The sequence below is a fragment of the Elephas maximus genome, chromosome 19 (genome assembly GCF_024166365.1).
Source record: "Elephas maximus indicus isolate mEleMax1 chromosome 19, mEleMax1 primary haplotype, whole genome shotgun sequence".
NCBI classification, from domain to species: Eukaryota; Metazoa; Chordata; class Mammalia; order Proboscidea; family Elephantidae; genus Elephas; species Elephas maximus.
This window is the reverse complement of record NC_064837.1, coordinates 66780618-66808125: the sequence shown is the minus strand read 5'-3', so window position 1 is coordinate 66808125 and position 27508 is coordinate 66780618. Positions and strand designations below refer to the sequence as shown.

At 51.6% G+C, this 27508-nt stretch overlaps 2 protein-coding genes, 1 long non-coding RNA gene and 4 other non-coding genes across 14 annotated transcripts; 2 read left to right on the top strand and 5 right to left on the bottom strand.

Moving 5' to 3' along the window:
* Positions 1-291: 291 nt before the first annotated feature.
* On the top strand, positions 292-22023 carry ST6GALNAC2 (ST6 N-acetylgalactosaminide alpha-2,6-sialyltransferase 2). 6 transcript variants are annotated; one of them, XM_049860038.1, is made up of 11 exons: positions 447-534; positions 826-3758; positions 3882-3983; positions 4070-4130; positions 9813-9987; positions 10954-11122; positions 11538-11676; positions 13400-13503; positions 15289-15372; positions 16894-16993; positions 17796-22023. In XM_049860038.1, the coding sequence occupies exons 4-11, from the start codon at positions 4077-4079 to the stop codon at positions 17961-17963; spliced, it is 993 nt and encodes a 330-aa protein (XP_049715995.1). In that variant the 5' UTR covers positions 447-534; positions 826-3758; positions 3882-3983; positions 4070-4076; the 3' UTR covers positions 17964-22023. The 6 variants fall into 6 exon arrangements, with proteins under 6 accessions (XP_049715993.1, XP_049715995.1, XP_049715994.1 ...); XM_049860037.1 differs by having other exon boundaries at positions 826-3762; positions 10954-11041; XM_049860035.1 differs by having other exon boundaries at positions 826-3762.
* On the top strand, positions 14404-15288 carry LOC126062462 (uncharacterized). The gene has a single exon (XM_049860041.1). The coding sequence runs from the start codon at positions 14404-14406 to the stop codon at positions 15286-15288; it is 885 nt and encodes a 294-aa protein (XP_049715998.1).
* An 815-nt stretch (positions 22024-22838) lies between the features above and the next one.
* Positions 22839-27493, bottom strand: LOC126062463 (uncharacterized). 3 transcript variants are annotated; one of them, XR_007514062.1, is made up of 7 exons: positions 27454-27493; positions 27068-27307; positions 26750-26926; positions 26070-26165; positions 25315-25412; positions 24709-24799; positions 22839-22997 (listed from the first exon to the last, which is right to left on the bottom strand). It is a non-coding gene; the product is annotated as an uncharacterized LOC126062463 (long non-coding RNA). The 3 variants fall into 3 exon arrangements; XR_007514063.1 differs by lacking the exon at positions 27068-27307 and having other exon boundaries at positions 27454-27488; XR_007514061.1 differs by having other exon boundaries at positions 27068-27481.
* LOC126063345 (small nucleolar RNA R38) lies at positions 23109-23188 on the bottom strand. Its single transcript, XR_007514285.1, has one exon. It is a non-coding gene; the product is annotated as a small nucleolar RNA R38 (small nucleolar RNA).
* On the bottom strand, positions 24882-24958 carry LOC126063342 (small nucleolar RNA R38). The gene has a single exon (XR_007514282.1). It is a non-coding gene; the product is annotated as a small nucleolar RNA R38 (small nucleolar RNA).
* Positions 25494-25570, bottom strand: LOC126063344 (small nucleolar RNA R38). The gene has a single exon (XR_007514284.1). It is a non-coding gene; the product is annotated as a small nucleolar RNA R38 (small nucleolar RNA).
* On the bottom strand, positions 26245-26321 carry LOC126063341 (small nucleolar RNA R38). Its single transcript, XR_007514281.1, has one exon. It is a non-coding gene; the product is annotated as a small nucleolar RNA R38 (small nucleolar RNA).
* Positions 27494-27508: the final 15 nt, after the last annotated feature.

The following is a 27508-nucleotide window of genomic DNA, read 5'->3' as shown; positions in this document are numbered from 1 at the left end:
GCGGCGGGCAGCCGCCCCATCTGCCCGGGGTCAGGACGCGAGGGACCCTGCCCGAGCGCGCCGTGCGAGGCCACTGCGGCAGGTGGCGTCGTCTCCCCGGGCCCAGTTCCCCGTCACCGTGGACCAGGGCTGGGCGCAGGCTGGAGCGGAAGGGGGAGGGCCCCCGCTGTCGACGGTCCCGGGAGAGGGCGGTCCGGGTGCAGGGGCAGCACTCCGGCTCCCCGCCCCGCAGCGCCGCCCCCAAAGAGCTACCGGGGCCAGGAGGCGCCGTGGTGACACGGGGCGGGCCGGGCGGGGCAGGGCGGCACCTCCGGGAGGCCCGCTACGGCCTCCGGGACCTCCCTCCCCTCCGCCCCGGCCAGCAGCGGGCGTGCAGGCAGCGGCCCGGGTGCCCAGCAGTCGGAGCTGCATGGGGCTCACGCTCGGCCGGCGCCTCTGGCTGCTGCTCCTGCTGGCCGCCGCCTGCTCGGGGATCCTCTTCGCCCTGTACTCCTCGACCGTGGGGCCGTACCCCGCGACCCCGGCCGGAGCCAGGTAGGGCGTCCGCTTGAGACCCGACAGGGAGCGGAAGCAGGAGCCGGGAGTTCGCCGGCTGCCCGCAGCCTTCGGTGCGCCCTCGGTGTCAGTCCCTCTGGGGATAGCACGCCACGGGGGCTCGGGCGGCGGCCCTGTGACCGCAGAGCCTCCGCCGGCGTTAATCTCGCGCTGTCGGATCCCACAGCCTCTGCCCGAGTCCAAGAGGGCTCTGTCGCGTTGCGCATGGGTGAGGCGCCCTGACAGCCTCACGCAGTTGACTCCAGCCCTTTCTTTTTCCAATTTTGGCAGGGTCACATGCGTCAGATAAACAACAGTCCGGCGTGGATCGGGAACCCTCCCTTGGCAACGTCACATTTCCAGGCTTTATTCTTTAGGGCAGGGGCCCAAGTCTCCCGATTTCCAACTTTGCCGGAGTCCCTAGCGGGTACCCTGCCAGGCTTGCCTTCCCGGCTCGCTCTGGTTTCTGACCTGTCCGGCCCGCTCCCTTCTCTCCGAGCCTTTCTCTCCGGCGCTGTTTGCTCCTGTTTAGTTTGCTAAGCACCATCTGGGAGGACTCCCCAGGGAGTTGGGGTTGATCCTGGGCTCAGTCCAAGTCCTCCTCCTGCTAGGCTCCCCTCCCTTCTGCTTGCCCAGTGCTCCTTCCTTTCATCTGCGCCCCAGGAGGAGAAACCCGAGAGTCTGCCTTTGGCTGGTGATGGTTGCAGTTACAGAAGAAGCCTCAGGAGGATGTGGCTTTCCTTCTGGGAAGCACAAGCATATCCCAGGCGGGTTCAGGAGGTCCCCAGCGTGCCCACGCGTGCCCACAGCCACTTGCCTCTCCTTTCTCAGGCCACACTCTTGATGCCTCACCAATCTTGTTCCAGGCACAATGCGATGAAAACAAAATTAGTACATTGTCTCTGGAGACAAGGCTCAAATCTGCACCCAGAGTTGCAAAACAATGTGAAACACAGTTACAGACAATTGAGTCCAAAGGGTGTTCTAGCCCGTGCTACCTGAAGTTACTAAATCTTGGAGTCAGAAATCTCATGATGAGAAGGATTGAGAAGGGTTAGGTGTTTTAAGAAAGTGTCAATTCTTTGTTAAAATGTTTAAAAACATCAAGTACACATCCTTTCCAAATATTGAATACAACTTTTAATGAGGTTTACTGTACGTACGGCTATTATACCTCTACAAAGCTTTTTAAAAAATTCATCTTTTAAAAATCAAGCACAACCCAAGCACCTGCCCATTTCCTTGTTGATTCTCAGTAGTGCTTGCACTGTAGCTTAAGCCCCAGGGGGACAGGTCAGGACACAGCCACCATGGAGAAGGTGGGTATTCAGTCCAGAAGAGAAGCAAGGTAGGAGGGAATGGCATTCCAGGCGGACTCCCTCCAGGCCAGTAGGCTGTGTGACCATCCGGAGCGAGGGACTTTGAACCACTTGGGTGGCTACAGTGACAAGTGCGTGAAGCCACAGAGTGGTGGGGATAGGATCCATGGAGTCTCTGAGCCCTAGGACAGGGCTCTTAGTTGCCAGTTAGAGTGGAATCCAGTCTGGGGATTTACTCATGGGTCACTGGTTCTGACACCGGGGTTTCTAGACTTGTAAAATTAAGGAGAAGAAAAAAAGAGAGAGGCCTAAGATTGACATAGGACTACCAGTTGCCGTCTATTGTAAACATTATTTCATAAAAGAAAGGACGTTTTAAGGCCAGAGAATTACTAAGAATATGACCAAGCGAAGCTAAGTGAATTTAGCTTTAGGAAAAGTGCACTACACTGTCCTTATTTCTCCTCGGGGTGGTAAGACTTCCTGGAAGGGTGCAGATGACTGCCCGCCTCCCCACTCTCTTCCAGGCTCAAAGTGCAGGGCTCAGGCTGGAAGTGCTCGGGCTTCCCCGAGGGAGGGGCTGGAAGGATGGCAGGGTGAGGGGCTGGTGGAGACCCTGAAAGCAGGTGGCTCTGGAGACACGTCAGGTCTCGCTGAGGCTGGGGGAGGCCGGGGCAGCAAAGCTGAATGTTGGGGAAGGTCCCCACCACCTCCCCTGCAATGCCCCTCCTCTTGTAGATACCCCGCCCAGTTCAGCATTCCTGCCACACCCTCAAGCCTCACTGCACCATAGAATTACTGGGTGGCGGGGGGGTGCCCAGCCCCCAGCCCAGCCCAATCAGATCCAATCTCAGAGGGGAGGCCTGGGCATTGGTGTGTCAAAAGCTCCCAGTTGTTCTCACGGCAGCCAGCCCTGGCTCCTCTGCCGAGGGGTCATGCTGTGTTCATGGTGAGGATCTCGGGGTTAGTGGCTACGTACACGGTGGCCGGCCCCAGGTGAACGAAGCGGTGGCCTGTCCCAGGGGAACGGAGGGATTGGGATTGGGGAGGGGACCTGAGCTGCTCTTTCTGGCCCACCCCTCCAGAGTCCTACTGAAGGGAGACAGGTCACAGGCCCCCTGGTTCCTCAGCCTGCCTCAGCATCTAGAAACAAGTGACAAAGGGCCTTTGTCTCCCTTGAAACTGACATTCCAAAATCCTCCTCCTGCTCCCTTGTGGGTGTTGGGGAGAGGGAAGGGGTCTAGGAGAAGCCAGACCACCCTCTTGAATAGGCAAGGGCCCCATTCCTTCCTTTCTGTTTGCCCCCTGCCACGATGCAGGGGCCACCTAGAGCCTGGGAGTGGGGGAAGGGGAGAGGGTCAGTAACATTAACCCCATTACTCTACGCTCATGATAGTGCCTGACAACAAGGTACAGTAAAAACCTGCGGAAGGCAGAACCCATGTAAGGCGGAAACCTGCCAGAGAAGGAAAACTTCAGATATTTTTCCAGTAAAGTGAGCAATAGAAAAGTGGTAAGACGGGACCCTGTTGAAGAGACCCTGAAAAAGAAGGCAGTCCCATCAACTTCAGGTTCTCACAGATTTTACTATAATTCCTTCCCTTCCTCCTTTAGGTAAGGATGGCTGACATTGAGAGAGCACTTTTTATATGAGATAACATCAGTTCTCTCTTTGAACCCTCCCTGTCAATCAGATGAGCTCGCTACGATTACCCCTACTGCACAGATGGAGAGTGAGGTTCTGAAGAGTTAAGTAACTTGCCTGAGATCACAGAGCTGTCAAGTGGCACGGCTAGTATACAAACCCGGAGAGGCAGGCATCAGAGCCCACACCCTGCCCCATGACCCAGACCACAGGAGACCCCGCAGATGTTCACAATTCCAGAGCACACGGTGGTTTTCCTTGTGGGTAACCATATTTTAATGACTATCTCACTGCTCCTATGAACTCCCCAGTCTTGCCACTTGCTGAAGGGTTTGATTTCAGGGCAGGACATAGTAAAGTGACAGTATTTTGTGTGCCTCAAGAGAGGGACGTGAGCAAGTCACCGAGCACAGATGTAGAGCATCCAGGGAAAAGACAATTTTGGACTCATGTGGATGGACTTTGTCAGCCCCAGAGCTAAAGGGGTCAGTCCAGGAGACCCTAAGGGGCAGGTGGGAGTCCCGGATAGGGTCCATTCAGACCCTCGCTCTACTTCTGTCTTCTCCCCCAGGGATACAATGACATCGCAAGCATTCTTTGGATCCAGCGCATTGAATTTCGGGACAAGAAAGGTACAGTGCTCGCTACTCTAGGGCAGTATTCAGCATCCTCAATTCAGCGGGGGAGGAGGGGAATGAACAAATGAGAACATCCTCGTAAGACTGTGGAATACACAAACACACACCTACCTCAGTTCACTGCGTGTGCTATGACTGCATCCTTCCGTAGCTGGCGTTACGACTCAGTGCCTGATTTCAGACAACTCTCCTTCCACCACTTCCCAGTAACTCACAGGTCGCCGCCCTTCTGACACCCACTTCCATCAGCACACTTCAGGTCTTTTTCAAGATAAAGTGCCATGGGTTTTATAGAATGTATTTCTTAACCACTTAATAACTGTGTGTAAAAATGGCATGGCAGGGGGTTCTGACATCCTCTAACCTCACAAGGAGGAAAGAGAATCAAGATCAACAGGCCAAGGCTGACTCCTATGAGAAGGAGGTCAGACGTGCCCCCACCCTCCAACCTTTTTACCAGTTCTAACACCAGTTGTCCCTCCCACGGCACTCTCTACTTCTCTGCTGTGTTCGATATTTCATTGCAATGACCACAAAGAACCCACAGACGATATTTAGGGTTATGGGGTTTATTAGGGAAGTAACAGATTACAGTTCAGGTTCAGGGCTGCTCAGGATACAGTTCTTCCATCAGGACAGCCTCTTCTCAGCTGTGCCCACAGGCACACCTCTCTGTGGCCCCTAGGCCACTGCCAAGTGTCCCAAGGCACCCCACTCCACCAGTAAGCCTTGGCCCGAAGGCATTCAGCTGTAGCTCCATGGGGCAGGATGCCCACTGAACCATCTCTTGCCAGTCTCCTGCTGCCACTGTTTCTCTGCTGCTGCTTCTCACTGTCTTCAGTGTCACAGCTCTCTCTTTTGGTCTCCTGGTTCCAGGAGCTTCTCAACTCAGGGATGCTGGGTCCAAAGGATGCACTCCACTCCTGGATCTTCTTTCTTGGTAGTGGTGAGATCCTCCCTTCCTGCCTCTGGGATGGCTCATTTTAAGGCTAGCGGTATGGCAAAACTGACCAGTTCTCTTGGTAGGGTTTCATACTGCTTATTTGCATGGTCCCACCCCCTGACTACGTCTCGCATACTTTGGACATGTTATCAGGAGGGATCAGTCCCAGGAGAAGGACATCATTCTTAGTAAAGTAGAGGGCCAGCAAAAAAGAGGAAGACCCTCAATGAGATGGATTGACACAGTGGCTGCAACAATGGGCTCAAGCATAACAACGATTGTGAGGACTGGGCAGTGTTTCATTCTGTTGTACGTAGGTTGGCTATGTGTCAGAGCTGACTCGACAGCACCTAACAACACCCCCCACAAGGGTGCCATGCACCTTATTTACATTATTAGCAAGTTATCCAATCCCCTTGGTGGGCCACAAGTACTTCATTTGCATACCCCCATCCAGTCATTTGGTGGGAGTTCAAGACTATGGCTAGAAGAGCCATATTAAGTAATTCATGGTACTGCAGGACACTCCTTGCTCTTCTAGCCTTTGGTCCTTTCATACTTGAAGGATTAACTTCCTTCTCCCAGTCATTTCGCCAGTCCAAAACAGTCCTTAACAATTAGTCCTGCAGTAGGGCAGGGTCCTAAGAGGAAGGTTACTCAGGTACCAGCCATTCACGGCTGCTGCAGGTATCCATTTGATCTAGTCAGGTTCTCCAAAAGTCATCTCAGCTTCGCCCTCTCTGGCCTCTGATAAAGTTTAACTGAACTGAGATTATTCCCTCAGAGTCTCTCTCAAGGTATCAGCATAGCAAAACCTTTAAGAAACCTTAGGTTCGGCCACTGTACTTCAATTTAGCAGCGCCTCCCTTTTTTTACCCTTTTAGTCTCCCCTTTCCCGGTTCCTGCTTCTACAATTACAGTTTTTACAATCACAATTAACCTTGTTAACAATCAGCACTCACAACTGAATCACATAATCCTGTCAATGTCTTCCCCCACCTTCTCTTCCCCAGCTCCATTAGGAAGAGAGGAATCTATTCAATGGAAGCCCTCCCTTGCCCCCCTCGTTTAATGTAAGCACACTCAAGAAAGCATGTAAGCCAGCCACTTCATGCCTTTATCTCCCCTCCCCCTGCCCCGCCATTTTAGATAAAAAAATAGCCAGTGTTTATCCCTATCAAACTAGTACTCTGAGGAGACAAGCATGTTCCTTGGTCTAAGAGTCTTCTGTTCAGTTTGCAACTTTGGGGATCTGCATCCATAAGCACAGTTCAGCCCAGAGCAAGCCATCAAACTGCAGCAATCTACACCAGCTCATGGTGTCAAACATCTTTCATTCAGTCATATTCTGGTCAGCTCATCCCAAGCCATCCAAGCTGGGTCACAATGGGTACCAGCCATAGGCTTAGGAGTTCACACACCTCCCTGCACTTCAGACCAGCCAGCCCTTTCTCTCTCTCTCTCATCCCCAGCCCCCGTGGGTCAAGTCAGTGGGTCCCACCTGTAAGCTCAGGAGTCCACAGGACTCCCTGCACTTCTGACTAGCCAGCCCTTTCTCTCTCTCATCCCCAGGCCCCTGTGGGCTAGATCTACAGCTGCCAGTGGAACATGTCTAAACTCAGCCCATGTCTTCATTGCAGCACTTCCCCTATTTCCACTCATTGAGTGAACCCAAGTGGTCACCACAGTGAGCTTACCAAGCTGTCTACTCACTGGCTCCCTTTAACTTCCAGCCCTAGAAGGGAGGTTCTTCTGATGGCCACCAAACTTTTCCTGCCTCCATGCATGAAAGGCAAACTGCTTGCTCGAAATTCAAAAAGCGGAACAGTCATTTTTGTCTCCGCAGATCCTTCCTTCAAATGCAAATTTCCTGTTCTCTCAGCAGCTCTGGGTGGGTTTGTGTGTCCTTTCAAATGCAAATTTCCTGACTCCAAAGAGTTAGGGTGGGGCTCAGGTATACACAAGGCTACTGCATTGAAATGAACAGGCTGTGTTTCTTTCAGACAAATCCTAGCTCCCCATTTAGCATATCCAATCAAGTATTGGCTGAAGGCGGAGTTACATGCTCTCTGTTATCTATAATACTCAATATTTATTTCCATCATATATTTAGGTCTGCTTTACAACACTATGTATTAGAAACATTCACTATCTAGAGTACATTCAAGTAAACACATAACCCTTTTTAAAACATTCCAGTTTCATCTTCTCCACCCCTTGACTATCTTACTGTTCATATGCATATGGATTCAGGCTTCTGGCTGGTTGGAACAAGTAGACCCTGACCTCCTATCAATCATCTTGCTTATCTGGCCTGGCTTTTGTGCCAACCCATTCCAGATGCAGCTTTTCTTCCCTCAGCTGCAGCATAACATCTCTTACTTTGCTTTTAGTCATTAGAGACAACAACCAAAGTAGCTATCTAAGAATCAGAAATATCACTTCCCACACCCCTTCATTATTTCTCTAACAAAGTTCCATGCTCCCATAAATCTGGAGCCATTGTGACAAATCCCCCTTCTGATGCCAACTATAAAAACGATGTGTCAGGGCGTCTGACCTTCTCTAACTTCACAAGGAGGAAGGAGAATCAAGGCCAACAGCCCAAAGCCGACTCCTACGAGCAGAGGTCAGACATGCCTCCACCTTCCAACCTTTTTACCAGTTCGGACACCAACCATCCCTCTCGGGGGACTTTCTACTTCTCTGCTGGGATAATTCCTTGCAACAGCCACATCAAACTCACAGACAGTACTCATGGTTATGGGGTTTATTAGGGAAGTAACGGGTTACAATTCTGATTCACGAACGCTCAGGATACAGTTCTTCCATCCGGACAGCCTCTTCTCAGCCATACGCATGCCTCTCCCTGGCCTTTGGCCCCCACCCTGCTTGGGCAAGTATTACAAAGCTCTTTTAGTTCTGCCAATAAGTGTCCCAAGGCACCCCAGTCTGCCAGTAAGCCTCAGCCTGAAGGTACTCAGCTCTAGCTCCATTGGTCGGCAAACCTAGCTCCACCAAGTGCCCAGAGGCACCCTACTCTGCCAGCAAATATCTTACCTGAAGGCACTCAGTTTTCTCTCTCCATGGGCCATGAAGCCCACTGCACTGTCCCCTGCCAGTCTCCTACTGGTCTCCTGGTTTGTGTTGCCACTGTTTCTCTACCACCATTTCTCACCATCTTCAGTGCTAAAGCTTTCTCTCTCAGCCTCCTGGTTCAGGAGCTTTTCAGTGCAGGGATCTTGGGTCCAAAGGACATGCTCCACTCTTGGCTCTTCATTCTTGGTGGTGGTAAGAGCCTCCCTTCCCACCTCTGCGATGGCTCATTTTAAGTCTAGTGGGATGGCAAAACTGACTGATTCCTTTGTTAGGTTTTATATACATTATTTACATGGTCCCACCCCCACAAGAGTGCCATGTGCCCCTTGGTAGGCCACAAGCACTTCATTTGCATAGTCCCACCCAGTCATTTGATGAGAATTACAAAACTATGGCTAGAAGGGCCATATTAAGTAATTCACTGCACTGCACTGTGGTATTATTGTTAGGTTTTATGGGTCACTGGCAAAGTTTTTGAGTATTGTGTCCCTAATCCCACTTCCACCACAAGCCTTGTGGTTTTGACTGCACAGTTTTGCAAAGTGCAGTGATTTTTAGGTACTCTTTTCTTATATCACATTAGAGCAGAAACGACTGTGCAGCTATTTCCTGCATTGTCTTTTGATGAAACCCTTGTTGTTGCTGTGTGCCGTTGATTCCTATTCACGGTGACCCTATAGGACAGAGTAGAACTGCATCATAGGGCTTCCTAGGCTGTAATTTTTATGGGAGCACATTGCCAGGTCTTTCCTCCCAAGAAGCAGCTGGTGGGTCTGAACCATTGACCTTTAGGTTAGCAACTGAGCTCTTCACCATTGTGCCACCAGGACTGATGACACTGGCAGTTTAACAAAGGGCACAGTTTAGTGGTAACAGTAGCCTTATACAGACCAAGGGTGTGTGGGATTCCAAAATGATGGATTACAGGACCTCACATTCCCTTAAGGGCCCTGTGTGCAGAGGCACCGATAGGAGAAAGGCTGTCATGAACCTCCCCAGCAGCCCCCTCACATATGAATCATACAGCTAGTATCACACGGGCTGACCTGGACTCCTCTGCTGAAGGGCAGGAGGGTCATACCCCTTCACTGGAGAATACCCCAAAGTTTCCCCAAGTATGAGGTGAAGGAGTATGACAGGCCAGAGCCATCAGGCCACAGGGATGTGGCATTCAGGAGGGGAAGGGCTCCAAAAACCAAACCAAACCCACTGCTGTTGAGTAGATTCCGACTTATAGTGACCCTATGGGACAGAGTAGAACTGCCCCATAGCGTTTCCAAGGCTGTAAATCTTTATGGAAGCAGGCTGCCACATCTTTCGCCTGCAGAGTGGCTGGTGGGTTTGAACCGCCGACCTTTGGGTTAGCAGTAGAATGCTTAATCACTTGTGCCAGCAGGACTCCTTGAGGAAAGGCTGGGGAGGGTAGATCTAGAAAGTTCTTTGACCCTCACTGAGCCACTGGACTGCAGGCGAGCTCTGCTCGCTGATCCTGGGGCGGCCAAGCCTGGAGGGGGGTGAGCGGCTTTTCTCTCCCTCCCAGCTCTCCTGTGGGGTCTCTGGGCTCCTGGGCAGGCTCCCCACCTGCCTTTTCCCCCATTTAACTGTACTAAGCCCTCTTTTCTTCTCACCCACAGAGCCGGCTGTGCCGCTGCCCACTTCACTTCGCCATTCAGCGGCACCCCCACTTCCGGAGGCTGTTTAATCTCTCTACCCCAGTGCTGCTGTGGGGGCGCCCCTTCACGCAGGAGCTCTGGGACAGCCTGAGCCAGCACAAAGCCCCATATGGCTGGCAGGGGCTCTCCCACCAAGGTAGCCTCACATCGTCTTGCCCCCACACTCTTCCACCTCAGCTAATCCCTGCCTCCTGTTCTTAGCCTCACAGCACTAGTGATAGGGACCTCCCTGTCCCTGCTTTCCTCTCAGAGCAATTGATTGACTCTGGGCTCAGCTTACCTCAGGCTCTGAGGGGGTCAGTGAGAAGGGCCAGGGCTGCCCCTGTGGAGTGACTCTCACCATTCTGGGACCTTCCTGGAAACCCTGGTGGTACTGTGGTTAAGAGCGTGGTTGCTAACCAAAAGGCTGGCGGTTTGAATCCACCAGGGGCTCCTTGGAAACCCTGTGGAGCAGTTCTACTCTCTCCTATAGGGTCGCTATGAGTTGGAGTGGATTCAACGGCAATAGGTTTGGGTTTTGGTTTGGTTTGGCACAAAAGGTGGCCAAGGAGAGAGGCTGTGGGGACTCGAACAGCCTTGCTCATTGTACTGCTGTGGAAACCACCCCACCTCCCAGCCTCCATGTTAAATCTGCCCCGCCCTCACCTCACCCCATTCCTCAGATTACTTTCTTTTGGAATATACACAGGCTTGAAAACCAAACAAAAACCAAACCTGGTGCCATCGAGTTGATTCTGACTCATAGCAACCCTACAGGACAGAGTAGAACTGCCCCATAGAGTTTCCAAGGAGTGCCTGGTGGATTCAAACTACTGACCCTTTGGTTAGCAGCCGTAGCACTTAGCCACTAAGCCACCAGGGTTTCCACACAGGCTTGAGAGGACTCTTATTCTGAGTTCTTGAGGAAATTGAGAGCCCAGCCAAGCGCCCCCTCCCCCACCTTCCTTTTTACAGTTTTTATCCTCTCACCTACCCTCCGTGCTCTGAGTGGCTTCTGCTCAGGCCACAGGTGAGCTGGAGCACCACAACCAGGTGGTCTTTGCAAGGCCCCAGATGAGCCTCTTGACACTCCTCTCTGGCCCTCCTTGTCCTACACCCACAGCCATTGCCTCTACTTTGAACCTTTTGAATGGCTCGGAGAACGCAGAGCTGTTTGCGGCCTCCAAGGAGCTGCGTCCAGACTGCATTAGGTGTGCCGTGGTGGGAAACGGGGGGATACTGAATGGTTCCCGCCAAGGTCCGAACATCGATGCCCATGACTATGTGTTCAGGTATGGGGGGCAGGGGCCAGGGAGTAGGTGGGAGAGAAGAGTTGGGAAGAGAGCTGGCCTTCTGCCAGCCCCTGGAGAGCATCTTCTCTGAGGGCCATAGGCCTGGGTAGCACCAGCCTTCTTAGGAACCAGCTTGGCAATACAGACAAGCATGGACAAAGGAAAATGCCAACAGTAGACCCTGCAGGCAGGCCAAGGAGACCCTGAGGAAGGAGTGGCTAGGGCCAAATTTACCCACTTCACGGGGAGACCCTGAGGTCTGAAGGAGTCAGTTTCGGAGCTGGTGCTGCTGGGCCAGTGGGGCAGTGGGAGTGGTCCACATAGGGGCACGAGGACAGGCACAGGGGAACCGTGGAGCTGGAAGGACAAACAGACAATGTAACCACAGAGCCTGGTGGGTGTCTGTTTCCACTAGACTCAATGGTGCCGTGATCAAAGACTTTGAGGATGATGTGGGCACTAGGACCTCATTCTATGGCTTCACTGTGAACACGATGAAGAACTCCCTCATCTCCTACAGGAAGCTGGGCTTCACCTCCGTGCCACAAAGACAGGTGAGTCCTCTGATGGCACACCATTGTCATCGATGGTTGGCGCCTTTGTTCCTGGAACCCCTTCTGTGGGATGGGCCACAGGGGACATGAACCTGGGGCTGTGGATGGAGGTTGTGCCATGATCTTGGCTACATGTTTTGGAGTCACTGAGGGAAGGAGGGCCTAGTCGGAGACTCCCTGCTGTTTCAGGGAGGACAGGACTCTTCTGGAGCATGGCATGTGTGTGGATTGCTAACACTGGCTGAACGCTGTGTGTGCCAGGCACTTTATATATAGCGTGTTGACCCCAGCTTACCAGTGAGGAGCTGGTGTCCAACTTTGCTCAGCAATAAGGGGTCAGGCCAGGATTCAAACCCCAATGCCCACCCCAGAGTTCACAGTTCTTGGGGAGATCAAACAGGGGGAAGGGTATTTACTGAGTGCCCAATCTTCCCAGAATTGTTCGAGAAACATATGTCCAGCCCCAAGTCAGGGCTACAGAGTTGCGGATGGCAGCTAACTTCACCCAGAGCCAGTGACCCAAGAGAGAGCCAAGAAGCTGCAGCCCTTTTATGACTTAGTCTCTGAGGCTCTGGGGGGTATGGGAATGTATCCAAAGTCACACAGCTAGAATTAGAATCCAGGCCCCTTTGACCTCAGAGCTAGGGTTGTTCCCATTTCCCCACTAGAAGAAGGTGTGGTCTCTGAATTCTCACAACAGCCCTGCGCAGGGAATTTTGTTGTTCAGACACTGAGGTTCAAAGAGGTTGAGGAACTTGCCCAAGGTCACAGTTAGTGAGTGGGGGAGCCAGAATTTGAGCCTCTGCCTGCTGGCCTCTAGCTTCTTTTAGCCACAACCAGTTAATATCACACCCTGCCTCCCCTCTTGAGTGCTCTGGGCACCATATGTATGGTTGGGAAGAAACCAGGATAAGGGCTTTTATGGTACTGGATGGATCCAGAGTTGAGTGTTCTAGAAATTTCCCAACTGACCACAGAATTCAGGCATGTCGCAGACATAGTGTCTATGCCACCAATCCCTCACCGTGAAACCTCTCTTAGCTCATGACAGGACAGAACGGGTGTAGCTTTATTTCAGGCGTGGCCACAGTGCTTCTAGGAGTTATCTACTGCTACCTAACAAATTTCCCCAATCTGTCAAAGCTTTAAACAACAAACACTTATTATCTCACAGGTCCTATGGGTTAGGAATTTGGGAGCAGCTCAGGGGAGTGGTTTAGGCTTAGGGCCTCTCAAGTGGTTGCAGTCAGGATTGGTGGGAGCTGCAGTCATCTGAAGGCTTGACCAGGGCTGGAGTCAAGATGGCGCACTCACAGGTACCACCGTGTGGGCCTCTCTAAAGGATATGAGTCCTCACCACAGGGCAGCTAATTTCACCAGAGTGAGTGATCTGAGAGTGTAAGGAAGCTGTAGTGCCTAGGTCGTAAATGACCTAGTCTCCAGAGTCACACACCATCGCTTCCACTTCTCTATTATTAGAAACAAGCCACCAAGTCCAGTCCACACACAAGGGGTTGGCCATTATGCTTCACCCCTTGCAGGAAGAACTATCAAAGGATTGTGAATATGTTTCAAAACCACCACAGCACCTCAGGGTGGGAATTACCCAAGGGAAATTATCCAGTCAAGCCAGGTAGCAGAGCTGGGAGGAGAAGGGTTGTCCACTCCGAGCTAAACGTGGTCTTGTAGCCATCAGGGCTCAATGTCTCTCTTGCCCTGACAGGACCTTCACTATATCTTCATCCCCTCAGACATCCGGGACTATGTGATGCTGAGATCAGCCATTCTGGGTGTGCCTGTCCCGGAGGGCACTGATAAAGGAGACAAGTGAGTAGCCAAATGGGTGTGGGGTGCTGAGATAATGTGGAACAGGGGCTGGGTAAAACAGCAGTCACCCCCTTGCTCCCAGGACCTGTGAGGTGCGGAGAAGTAGGTGAAGAGCAGCAGGGAAGAAAGGTCACGGTCTCAGGGGGCTTCTCTAGGCAGGTGGGGAAACCCCCAAGACGAATTCAACAGAGCTTTGGGGAACGATGCCCTTTTTTCTGCCCCTAGGACAGTCCAGGTAACCCCATGTCCCCAGGAACCCTCCTGATGAGGTGGGCTCGAGGGGCAGTGTTGCTGCTGAGAACATGGGCCTGGATCTTTTGCTCAGGCTGCTTGCTGTCCACGTGACCAGCCTGGCCCCCGGTTTCACTGGGGCTCAGGCAGGCAGCGCCCACAGACAGGGCTGTCCCACCACTGGGTGTGCGCACAGAGTTTCTGGCAACTAAGAGGAGGGGCCAGGGTCTGTGCCACTCATCCTCGTGGCCTCCTTCCTGGGGCTGTAGCGGTGAAACGGGAGAAGGACAATGCACGTGGGAACAAAGGACACTTTGTCTGTCTTCTCCCACCTTACTGCCCGGCCTGGGCCCAGCTCTTTTGAAACTTCCCCCTGCGGTAGGAGGCCGTGCATTTCCAGTCCTGATATCAGGTCCCAGGAATCTCTGCCGCCCCTGCTGCCAAGCTGACTAGCCCCCCTAGCTCAGTGCTCTCAGGACAGCCCACCCACTCCCCAAAGAGCAGCTTTGGAGGGGGTCCTCACAGCCAGGCCAGGGCCCCACCCAGCCCTGGTGATTACCCAACAATTGCTCCCTGTGACCAGGGGGGGCTTTGTGACACGTGCGGCCAGGCTCTTAGGGGGAGCTCGCTCAGAGCCATCGGGGTGCACCAGAAGCCTCCCCAACACCAATGAGCTCCCCTTCCCACACCCCTAATCCGTCCCCCACCCAGTCCCCCTCCCAGTCCCGGTCCAACAACATCGTCACCACTCCCACCCAGCAGCGCTCCAGCTCTGGTGGCCTAGCCCAATCCCCGTCCCCATCCCCCACCCGGGGGGGCTCCTCCTCCCGCCAGCCCTCTCACCCTCCCACCCCCACTGTCTCCCAGCCCTCCTCCCGGGCTTCCTCCCTGACCCGCAGTCCCCATGTCCAACACGTGTCCCGAGGGTCTGCCCAAGGCCCCACTCCGCCCCCCTCCAAGTCTCCCTCCCAAACGGGTTTAAAATCCATCTCTAGAAACCCCCCCCAAGCCCCTTCTATGCCCGTCGCCAGGTCCCCCTCCCAAAGCCCCACCGGCTCGGCTTCCTTTATCGGGCCCATCCGGGGCATCCCATCCTTCATTGCCCCCTACGTGTCCCGCTTCATGAAGGAGCCCCCCTTTTTCCAGCCCCCTACCGCACCACTTCCCCAGAACCACTGCTTTCCCTGCTCCTTCCCCTGTCCGCCCCCACCCCCGCCCCCACCCCCAGACTCCCTCTACTTCCCTCTGCTCCCACCTCCTCCCCACCACCCTCCGGTCAACTGCACCTACCCGACCCCGCCTGCCCTCTTCACGCCCCCATCCTCCCTCTCCTACTCACCGCCCACAGAAGTCCTGCTGAGGGGGAAGCCGCACGTGGTACCCACCGTGCTGCCGGCCACCTTCTACACCCCCTTTTCCCGCTACCACTCCCAACCCCGTCCCCACCGGGCTGTCCGGCGCCGGCTCCCCTCGCTAGCCTTGACCCCGATGTCCCATGGGCCCACATATGACATGGGTTCTGGTCGCACTGTCCACTTCTTTCGTGGCTCCTAGGCCTCAGACCTATTTTGGACCAGAAGCCTCTGCCAGTAAATTCAAGCTGCTACATCCAGACTTCATCCGCTACCTGACAGAGAGGTACAGTGGGGGAAGGCGGGAGGGTGGGGAGCAGGAGGGCCAGCTGCCCTGGTTCAACCCTCAAGTCAGTCCACACCCTCAGCCACCGGCCTGGTTACTACAGCCCTTCCCACAAGCCCTGAGTCCTACGACCAGTAAGGAGAGTCCACTTCAGAAAATTTCATTTCACACTTCTAGGTACTTCCTTGATGGAGCTGGTGTTGTATCAGGCGGGGTCAGCAGGGGATGGACAGGAAAACTCAGCTCAGGATAACACCTGGAGGTTTATTTACAAAGGCATAGGCCAGGTACAGGAAACCAAAAGGTGTAGGGCAGTCCCCGGCTATTGGAGGCAGAGCTGTCATCCCCTTTAGGCCCCAAGGGTGCAATGGTTAAACACGCAGCTGCTAACCAAAAGGTCGGCAGTTTGAACTCGCCAGCCCCTCCACAGGAGAAAGACTTGGCAATTACAGCCTAGGAGACCCTATGGGGCAGTTCTACCCTGTCACATGGGATTGCCGTAAGTCAAAAATTAACCGGGCACCTAACAACAACAAATTAGGCTCGAACAGAGCCAGCCCAAGGGGACCCATGGTGGGGAGCCTGGGGGTCAAACAGCCAGATCTCACTCCCCTCCTTCCCTCCCTCCAGCAGGGCTTCTCACCAGTTCTATCAAGAGCCAGCAAGGGGGCCCAACGATGATGCTCAGTGTAGACGAGTGGTTCTCAACTGTGTGTATGCGGGGGGGTTTGCCCCCAAGGGTCATTTAGCCATGCCTGGAGACATGTTGGGTTTTTCTGGAGACATATTTAGAGGTCCCTAAGTGGCGCAAACGATTTGCGCTCTCAACTACTAACCTAAAGGTCGGCGGTCTGAACCTACCCAGCGGTCCCACAAGAGAATGGCCTGATGATCTGCTTCCACAAAAATCACAGCCAGGAAAACCCTATGGAGCAGTTCTACTCTCTAACACATGGGGTTGCCACGAGTCAGAACTGACTCAGCAGCAATGGGTTTTTTTTGAAGACACTATTTGGTCGTCATGATGGGGGTGGAGTGTCTCTCTTGAGTAAAGGCCAGGGATGCTGCTAAACATCTTACAATGCCCAGGCCAGCCCCACCACAGAATAATCGAGCCCCAAATGCCAGCGGTGCCAAGGCTGAGAAACCCTGCTGTAGGCCATGGAGGCAAGCACCCCCAGACACAGCACATGGGGTGCTGCAGAGGAACCAGTGAGCGGGGTTGGGGTCAGACTTGCTGGAGGAAATCAGGATGAGAAGGAGGGAACAGGCCTTCCCTGTGGCCCCTGTGGGCTGTCCCCTTGCTCTTTCTTATCCCCACTCCCTTACCAAGAGGTTTAATTTTAACCAAATACCATTCCCCTGAATTTATCCCCCCCAAACAAGGAATCTGGTTGGCCAGAAGGGCCAGTTTTTGAGGTTGTCCAGCCCGTGTGAATTGGCAAAGCGTAACGGGCACAACCACCGAGCTAGTGTGTCTACACGTCTTTCTGGTGTTTTAATCTCTCTCTCTGCTTCCAGGTTTTTGAAATCAGAGTTGATGAACACTAACTTTCGAGACTTATATATGCCTAGTACTGGGGCCCTCATGCTACTGACAGCTTTGCATACCTGTGATCAGGTAAAAGTTCTCTCCTTTTTCAGGCATCCACAGGACCTAATTTGATCCCGCACATGAGGCCTGTTGTCTCTACACATGGGACTCTGGGCCTCTCCCCTCTGGGCAGAGAACCCCCCAGCTAAAGGAGCTGGAGGGGGTGCCAGGGCTGATTGCTCCAGCAGTCAGGGTCCTCTGGGCGCCAGCTCCCAGGCCCACCTTACCTCCTCTCCTGCCTCCACCAATCGCACTTCCTTCCTTCACTCCCTCTCCCCCAAAGCAGCCACTCTGTGCGCAGAAGGCACAAATTATCCACCCTTCAGACTGCTCTTCTGAAAGCAAGGTCCTCTTGACAGAACTGAGCAGGGCCATCCTTTTATGGGGGCATTCTAGAGCTGGGGCTGGGCGGTAAGTAGGCTTAGCCTTCCCCACACAAAACCTGAAAAGTGTATGTGAATGCAACTGACATATGCATTGTGGGGGAGCAGAGAGGCTGAAAAGCGAATTTTCAAGAAAAGGCAGTCACCCCCACTAAAAGCATTACAAGAGCTAGAGGCCACACACCACTCAGACTCAGGCCCCCCACCTGTCCCCGTTTTAACGCAGGAGTCTCCCTAGGGTAGGAAGAGGTAGTCCTGGGCTTGTGTCTTCATCCTTGAGCTTCATGATCATGGCTTTGGGTTCAAAACCCAGCTCTGCCACTCACCAGCAATGTGACTAGGGACACATTTGTGGTCTCCCTGACCCTGTGCCTTTCTGAATTGGTCACTTCACTTGCATCTGGAGAACATCAGTAAATGCTAACTTGCTGTCTGTCCTCACACAGGTTAGCGCCTACGGATTCATCACCAGGAACTACCGGAAATTTTCTGACCACTACTTCGACCGAATAAAGAAGCCACTGATATTCTATGCAAACCACGACCTGCATCTGGAAGCCGCCCTGTGGGGGGACCTGCACAAGGCCGGCATCATCTGGCTGTACCAGCGCTGAGCCCCAGCCCCCCAGTCCTTTGCTTCCCCCTGCAGAGCTGTGGCTCTTGGGCCTTTCTTTCATCTTCTCAGCCTAAGGAAGGGGCTCCAACACCCATGACCCTCCCCTTCTTCCCAACAAAGGACCTAAAAGGCGGATTCACGAAGGTCGCGGAGGCCTGTTCCACGTGGGACACCTGATCTTCTCCCCCGAGATGGACATCCCAACCTTGGCCAAGAAAAATGAACCGCTTCCCACAGAACACTCCCAGGAGAAGAGGGCATTCCCACCAGCAAGGAGCGGTCTACCTTAGCTGAGCATCTCAAAGCAGGCAGTTGGTAGTGAGCTACTTTAGGAACGTCAGTGAAGCGGCTCCGGGCAGATCAACAGTACCAAGTACCTACCAGCAGTGCCAAGTACAAGTACCAAGTATCTAAGAGTAAGACCAAGCAGCAGTACAGGCAAATGCACACTTCCCAGCAAAATCCTCCCGCTAGCCAAGTCAACATTTCAAATCTCACACAGAAACTCCCAAGTGATTCTTCGACAACTCAAGTCTTTGAGAACATGGTCAACTTATTTCTGATCTACGGGTAGGGGAAGCGCACTCCCTGCATGAGAAAGTGGGAGAAATGGAATTTGGCAAAATGTAATTCACGACTAGATTTAACTGCATAAACGATGAAATAAATGACCATTTTGTCCTTGTGTTGGGGATGTAGAGGAAGCAGGGTGTCTAGAATTCAAGAACCAGGTGGGTTCTGGGTACTTGAAGAGGATCAGTGCATGGAAACCTGTCTGCCAGAAGAAAATCCCACTCAAGGGGCATTACCACCTTGTCACCTAAAGTATGACATTAGTGGATGGTGAACCCTTGGCCTTAGGCATCAATAAATTTGAGCTCAGGAAGTAAGGCAGTTTAATAATTTTAGACAGGTAGGTTTTCAGTCGAGGTTTTAGCTGTCTCACGCCACGAGTGTACACCAGGTCCTGGGAATCTGTCCTGGTGACTGGTGGCTCTGGACACCTTGAGGGGCTACACCGTACATTACTGCAGAAGGTCTGTCAGGCTAGTAGTAGGCAAGAGACCTCCCAAGACCCAGGATCGGGCCTTGGAAGAGTGATTTTATTAGCACACTTAAAGGATGAACTTGGTCACCAAGATAAAAACACTGCTGCTTTAGGGATTCAGAGAAATTTGATAAACACAATGGACACTTGGGTTTTAATTACTAGAACAAGCTACTTGGGAAACAAACCATGGCCCCCTGCTGCCTCCAGGGCAGGAATCAGATTAGAGGAACCTGCTGATGCCTTCAAAGTCCCTGGGTGGTGCAAACAGTTAACATGCTGGACTGCTAAGATAACAAAAGGTGGGAGGTTCAAGTCCATCCGGAGGTGCCTCGTAAGAAAGGCCTGATGTTCTACTTCTCAAAAATCAGCCTCTGAAAATCCTAAGGAGCAGCTGTACTCTGACACACATGGGGTCACCATGAGACAGAGCTGACTCGGCAGCACTGGTAGACTTAAGGGTCACTGGCATCAGGTCAGGGCCTCTCAGACCGGCTTTACTTGCCATCACCAACTTGTCCCTCTGTCTTGAAGCTGGCAGTGCCTAGTATGTTCCTCTGGATAAAATAACCTGCTTTAAAAAAAGGCGAATGTGGGCAATTTATTTCCTTCTGACAAACAGGGTAGCCTAGTATTTTACAGAATGATTTTTTAGTGAAGAATCTGCTTTGCTTTGTAACCCAACATTGCCCCGATGTAGGAGCCCTGGCCCCTCCTTACCCACACTTTCTGACTTTTCCCATTCCCAATCAAATCTGCAGATACAGACAGGACTTCTGTCAACCCTTATTAGATCTGAAATAAGAGAGCTAGGGCCATATGTGTGGGTTGCAACCCACCACTAGGACAGAAAAATCAATTTGAGGCACTGGTGGTTCAGTGGTAGAATTCTCGCCTTCCATGCAGGGAGACTCAGGTTCAATTCCCAGCCAAGGCACTTCGTGCACTTGTGTGTTGCCATGAAGTGGAACTTCCAGAATAAGACCGACCAGGAAGGCCCGGCAATTTACTTTCTAAAATCAGCCCATGAAAACCCTACAGATCACAACGAAACTGTCCGATCCGCAACCAATCATGGCGATGGTGCAGGACCAGAGGGCAGTGTGATGTTGTGCACAGGTTGCCATGAGTTGGGGCTGACTCAACGGCAAAACACAACATCAGATTATATTCTGTGGAACTGGGATTAAGTGTTCTGTGAAACTTCACTCACGACAAGAAATCTGTGTGCTGACTCGCAAGATATAATGCTCTTGCCGAGAACCTCCGGCAGAGCCTGAAAACCACTATGCTAGTAAGTCAGGTTAAAAAAAAAACTTTTATTTGTGTTTCAAAATCCACTCCAGAAATGTTTCTCTAGGCTGAGCACCTGTTCCCCCTACAGCCTTCTTCCAACAGAGTACATATGTGGTAACTCCTGAGCCTCCATTTACAATCCCCCTGTCCTCCCCACCTGTGAGAACACACCCAGCTAGGCCCTTATCTCACTACCTGCCAATGACTTTCTGGGATCTCACTGCTGAACTCCTTGGCTACTTCTGAAAATGAAGCACACAGAGCTCCTGAATGATTCTCCCTGTTCCTCTGGCTGTTAGTAGCAGAGCTGAATCGGTTACCTCTGTGAACAGGTCTGAGGCCAGGAGCACAAGTCCTGTGCCTGGAGTCACAGCACAAAGGGGCACACAGTCCAAAGTGAGGCCACGACCTGTAAAGCCGAAGAACAACAATTTGAAATAATGGTCAACTGATTCAAAGCTGAAAGCTGAATGCAAAGGATGATGGAGTTAGGGGAAAGGGCAGTTTAGGAGCACCCATTCCAACCAATCCTGTGTGACGCATATGCCTCCGCTAAGGAGAGGGGCCCACAGTCCAGGCACCATCACGTGGCCTCAGAGCAAGCTGGTGCCATCCCAGGGTGGCTCCACAATGCAGCCTGTAGGAGCCAGTGCTGAGGGAGCCCTGACAGGTCTCCCGCAGAGCCCCTCGAGATGCAAAGCCTTAAAGTCAAACCTAAAGGTTGATGAGGCATCTGTGAGCAGTCAAGTCTACTCAGCAGTAGAGGGGAACCGGGGAAGCAGATTTTCTCACTGTTGGTATGCCCTTCCACTTTGTTTCACTTGCAGGCAGGAAGCTGCTGGGGCCAGTTTTCACGCTCATGAAAGCTTGGCCCAAACACAGCCCCCTGGTGATCGAACAGAAACTGTGACCTTAGAGTGGGCACACGCCCCACAACTTCAGGAGAAAAGACAGCCATCTTTCTGTGCCCGTCTCAGGCCTGGCATTTACATGGAAACAAAGCCAGAGCCCTCCAAGTGCCACTTGGCTGTTCACATGCTCCTGTTTAGGAGCAGCCCCGCGCCAGCAGAGCCAGACATTTCTCAGGAGAGCTCCCTGTGCAGTAACAAAGCACCTGGCAACTGAATCGCTCTGCCAACACCACGACACCTTCTCCTGAGGTGGGGGTCAGAGGGTCACGGGCACCTTCACCACGACAGCTGGCCTACATTCCACGTTCCCATCTCAGCTTCCAAGAGCTCATTCGTTTCCCTGCAATGTGAAACAAACACCCTTCATTCCACAACAACAGCATAAACCAGAGCCTGGTCACCCACCATTTCTGCCATCTCCTAGGGTTCCCTGCCCACCACTGCACGTAGCCTATGCCCTCAGAGCTAAAAATTAGGGGCCTGGAGCATGACAAGAGGGCAGCCACCCACTGGTTTCCAAATTTCAGATGAATGATGCACTCAACCGGGGATTTACAATTCTCGTGGGAGTCCATTCAATTTGACCCCTTAGAAAGCCTGGACTTTTTTTTAAGAGTGCAGGGCCTGACCCTTAACCCTCTGGATGGATTACTCTCCCTCAGTCACGATTTTCAGACAGAAGTAGCTAAACAACACAAGCTATGGCTTCTTAGGAACAGATGTAAACACAAAGCTTACAAATCACAGGCATTATCTCACTTGCCTCGGGCAAACCTGGCACAGAAAACAAGCCCAACTCAAGGTCTCCTTGCCACTCGGCATAAATCCCAAGGCCAGGGCAGGGAAAGACAAAAGGAATGCTCCAAAATAATTCTATTATGAAATCATTCTGCATCCCACTTTGAAATGTGGCGTCTGGGGTCTTAAATGCTGACAAGCGGCCATCTAAGATGCATCAATTGGTCTCAACCCACCTGGAGCAAAGGAAAATGAAGAACACCAAGGCCACACGACAACTAAGAGCCCAAGAGACAGAAAGGGCCACATGAACCAGAGACCTACATCATCCTGAGACCAGAAGAACTAGTTGGTGCCCGGCCACAATCGATGACTGCCCTGACAGGGAGCACAGCAGAGGACCCCTGAGGGAGCAGGTGATCAGTGGGATGCAGATGCCAAATTCTCATAAGAAGACCAAACTTAATGGTCTGACTGAGACTAGAGGAATCCTGGTGGCCATGGTCCCCAGACCTTCTGTCGGCACAGGACAGGAACCATCCCTGAAGACAACTCATCAGACATGAAAGGGACTGGTCAGCGGGTGGGAGAGAGACACTGATCAAGAGTGAGCTAATTATATCAGGTGGACACTTGAGATTGTGTTGGCAACTCTTGTCTGGAGGGGGGATGGGAGGATAGAGAGAGAGAGAAGCCGGCAAAATTGTCACAAAAGGAGAGACTGAAAGGGCTGACTCAAGAAGGGGAGAGCAAGTGGGAGTAGGGAGTAAGATGTATGTAAACTTATATGTGACAGACTGATTGGAATTGTAAACGTTCACTTGAAGCTTAATAAAAGTTAAAAAAAAAAAAAAAAAAAAAAGGAATGCTCCACCCATGCCTGTTTGGACCCTCTCTGCTTCCGCACAGGAGCAACATCTGGCTCAGCTCCAGTCTCAGGGCTCAGCTCCCGGCCCAGGGTGGCAGACCCTACTGCAGCTAGTTGCTTCTCCTCCTGAGGGATGCGGTTCATCCTCAGAAGTGGTGGCCCAAACTGCACCTGGTGAGAAACAGAAGTTAAAAAAGAAAAATCTACTCAAGATCCATTCAGATAACTCTCAAGTAACTCTTTAAGATCGTGCCTGAATTTCCTAAAAACAAACGTGTGCAACTGAGCTTCAGAAAGCCAAGCTCCACACACAAACACCTCTGTCTTCAGACAGGGATAACTTCGTATCATCATCAACTCAGCTCCCACCAACCTGCCAGCCCACAGTACTGGCATCCTCAGTGCCAAAAACAAACAAAAAACCCACTGCCATCAATTCCAACTCACAGCGAGCGACCCTATAAGACAGAGTAGCTCTGCCCTATAAGGTTTCCAAAGAGCTGCTGGTGGATTTGAACAGCAATCCTTTTGGTTAGCAGCCAAACTACATGCAAACTATTTTCTTTACTCAAATTTTGCTTTACTTTCCTCATGAAAACTCTCAATCTTGCCTACTTTATTAGACTACACAATTCCTCAAGGGCGAAAGACCTGGCACAGCCACAGTTCCCTGCCCTTCAGATGGGGCCACTCGGCACAGAGCACCTGGAAGCCACGAGTACGCGCGCTCCAGGGTGTCAGGAAAATGCCCGACGGTGCAGTTCTCATCATCTCTGCCAGCCTGCTGACGACCAGCCGCACAAACAGTCGCTGCTGCCAAGAGCTAGTGACGTCATACAAGGTCACTTCTTCACTCACCTGTGCACAAAAATACCCTGCAGGGCAGACCAAACATGTGGCCTTCAGGTTTTTAAGACAGAGGATTATAGATCTGCCGTGAGAGCTACTTAAAAACTGCCAGCACTGTAATCTTGCTGTAATGGAATCCTCACGCTAAAAGCAGATCAGGTCATCTGATCATCCCTACACGTCTGCTCTTGGAGTGGCCCTGCTTCAGAGCCATTCTCCCCCAAGGCTCCAAGGAGGTGGGGCCCAGAAATGTGGTTCTGACGTGTAGCCAGGTTTGGAAGCCACTAACCCAATCCAAGGGAGCCCTGGTGTCACAGAGGTTAAGAGCTACGGCTACTAACCAAAAAGTTGACAGATTTTATCTACCAGCCGCTCCTCAGAAACGCTATGGGGCAGTTCTACTCTGTCTTACAAAGTTGCTATAAATCGGAATCTACTTGAAGTCAACAGATTTTTTAAACTCAATCCATCATCCCCATTTTACAAAACAAGCTAAGGCTCTGGTGTGGTTATTTGCTAACAGAGCCGTGAGCAGAACCCAGATCTCTGGAGTTGGTCTAATACAGGGGCTCTTAACCTTGGATCCACTGTCACTTTGGGTGGAGAATTCTTTGTTGCGGGGACTGTCGTATACATTGTAGGATATTTCGCAGCACCCCCTAAATACCAGTAACAACCCCCCTCCAGTTATGACAACCAAGAAAGTCTCCAAACACTGCCAAATGTTGGGGCTGGGGGGGTTCCCAGTTGACTACACAGCCATGACTACGATGGAGAGCCCAGCTTATTTACAGACAGCCAAAATGAGCCAGACTTCACACAGATCTGGGTTCAACCCCACCTTTTGGCATTAATCAGCTGTGTAACTTTGGGCAAGTGAACCCTCTAAGCCTTGCCCTTTTCTCGAGGTGCCCCTGGGTATGTTCAACCTTCTAACCTTTCGGTTAGTGGCCAAGGGCTTAACCATCTGCACCACCCAGGGACTCCTAAAGGGACCCTAACCTATGGAAGAGGTCAAAATCTTACCACCTACAGGTATTTTATCACGAAGCTCCTTATACTCAACATCTTGAGGTGAAGGTTTTCATGTGAATTTTTCAAAGTCCATAGTCAGCACCTTTAACCTAAAAGAGAAATAAGGATAACAAGCTTCGCTCTACAGAAATGACCTTGAGGTATTTATTCTAGAGATTTGTTATCAAAAAGCTGAGCCTCAGCAAGTCAGAACTCCTCACAAATGAAGTCATTTCAGACAGGGATAACTTCAATCATCCTTGGCTCAACCAATAACAAACATTTCTAAATCCCCACAAACCAAGATTTAATTTCCAAATGTCCCTTTCAGCTCTATGGAGTGCCATCCATTTTTGTTTCAAACAGTGACACCCAAAAACCTGCTGCCATCAATTCTGACTCATGGCAACCCTGCATTACAGAGTAGAATTGTTCCATAAAGTTCTCAAGGCTGTGTCCTTTCAGAAGCAGATCATCAGGCCTGTCTTCCAAGGTAGCTCCAGGGTGGGTTTAAACCACCACCGACCTTTCAGTTAGGAGCCACATGCTTAACTCTCTGCACCACCCAGGGCCTCTTAAAGGGACCCTAACCTATCTAAACCTGTGAAAGAGCTCAAAATCTTACCATCTACAGGTATTTTATCACGAAGCTCCTTATATTCAACGTCTTAAGGTGACAGTTTTCATGTGAATTTCTCAAAGTCCACAGTCAGCACATTTAACCTGAAAGAGAAATAAGGATAACAAGCTTCACTCTACAGAAATGACCTTGAAGTGCTTATTCTCAAGGTTGGTATCAAAAAGCTGAGCCTCAGCAAGTCAGAACTCCTCACAAATGAAGTCGTTTCAGACAGGGATAACTTCAATCATCCTCAGCTCAACCAGTAACAAACATTTCTAAATCCCAGCAAACCAAGACTTATTTTCCAAGCACCTCTTTCAGCTCTACAGGGTGGCATCCATTTTGTTTCAAACCAAACCCCTTGCCGTAGAGTCGATTCTAACTCATAGCAACCCTATAGGACAGAGTACAACTGCCCCATAGGGTTTCCAAGGAGTAGGTGGTGGATTCGAACTGCTGACCTTTTGGCTAGCAGCTGAGCTCTTAACCACTGTGACACCAGGGTGACAACCAAAAACACGTTGCTGTCAATTCCGACTCACGGCAACCCCGTGTTACATAGTAGGACTGCTCCATAAAGTTTTCAAGGCTGTGTCCTTTCTGAAGCAGATTGCCAGGCCCGTCTTCCAAGGCACCTCTGCGTGGGTTTAAACCATCAACCTTTCGGTTATTGCCAAGTGCTTAGCTGACTGCACTACCCAGGAACTCCTAAAAGGACCCTAACCTATGCAAACCTGGGAAAGAGCTCAAAATCTTACCGTCTACAGGTATTTTACCACGAAGCTTCTTATACTCAACATCTTAAGGTGATGGTTTTCATGTGGCTTTTTCAGAGCCACCGTCAGCAACTTTAACTAAAAGAGAAAAAGGATAACAAACCTCACTCTGCAGAACAACCTTGATGTGCTCATTCTCAAGACTGGTATTAAAAAGCTGAGCCTCAGAGAATCAGAACTCCTCACAAAAGAAGTCGTTTCAGACAGGGATAACTTCAATCATCTTCAGCTCAGCCAGTAACAAACATTTCTAAATATCCGCAAACCAAGACTTAATTCCCAAATGTCCCTTTCAGCTCTTACAGGGTGGCATCAATTTTTGTTTCAAACAACGACACCCAAGAACCCATTTTTTCCATCAGTGGGTCAATTTAGCCGCCAATTCCAACTCATGGCAACTGTGTTACAGAGCAGAATTGCTCCATAAAGTTGTCACGGCTGCGACCTTTCAGAAGGAGATCACCAGGCCTGCTAGTAAGCCAATGCTTACCTGTCTGCGCCACCCAGGGACCCTAGGTGGCCCCAAACTACACTGGGACAAACCCTTCCCATTTTTACCATTAAAAGAATTAGCGTTCTGTGGATGCTAAGATTCTGGCAGTTTTGTTACACATCCCTAACTTGATTTGTCTGTGAACACGTATTTGGAGACTTGAACTTACTTCTGAACAAAGTATGAGGTAGATATTTACGACAGGCCTTCACGCCAGCTCTAGTTCCTCATTTTTGGTGACCACCCAGGTCCAGGGGCACCCATTCGTACTCATTTTCAGGGTTTCTCCATTATTTTTAACCCGCAGCTCTGCTTCTCCCCATCTCTTCAGATGCCAAAAAAAGGCCTGTGGAGATGAAAAAAATGAGCACGTTAAGCCTCGCTGTAAAACTACCGATTGTAAGAAAGGTCCACTGTCCCACCAACTCCTATCTGTAGAATTACAGAAAAGCTAACGGTTGGGGCTTGTCCTCAAGGCAAGAGTCACCTGTTAAGACTCCCGATGCTGCATGAAAAACTGCACTCTCAGATCGTTCGCCCACTGGGCGGCCAGGGTAGACAGCACACAGGAGGCACAGGGGATCGCACAGGCTGCAGCCCGTCTCCCAAAAGGGGCTCTTTGGCGTCAGAGACGGACTTGAGCTCGCTCCCTGCCTCCACATAACATCAGCCCTCGACGCCTGGGCCGCGTTTTCTCATCCAGTATCTCATTAATTCTCCCAGTTACCTAGGAGGGGGAAGATCGGCCTTATCGCCACCATTTCTCCTCTGAGGAAGAGGAGGCTCTGAGAAGGCAAGTGGATTAGCGCCGTGTCAAGGGCGATCCCATTTCCCATCTCCGCAGCCTTACCGCCACCCTAAGACTGAGCTTACCCGCCGCCGCCATGACTCCCAGCCACGCGGCGGGCCGCAGAAAGAACGCGAGACT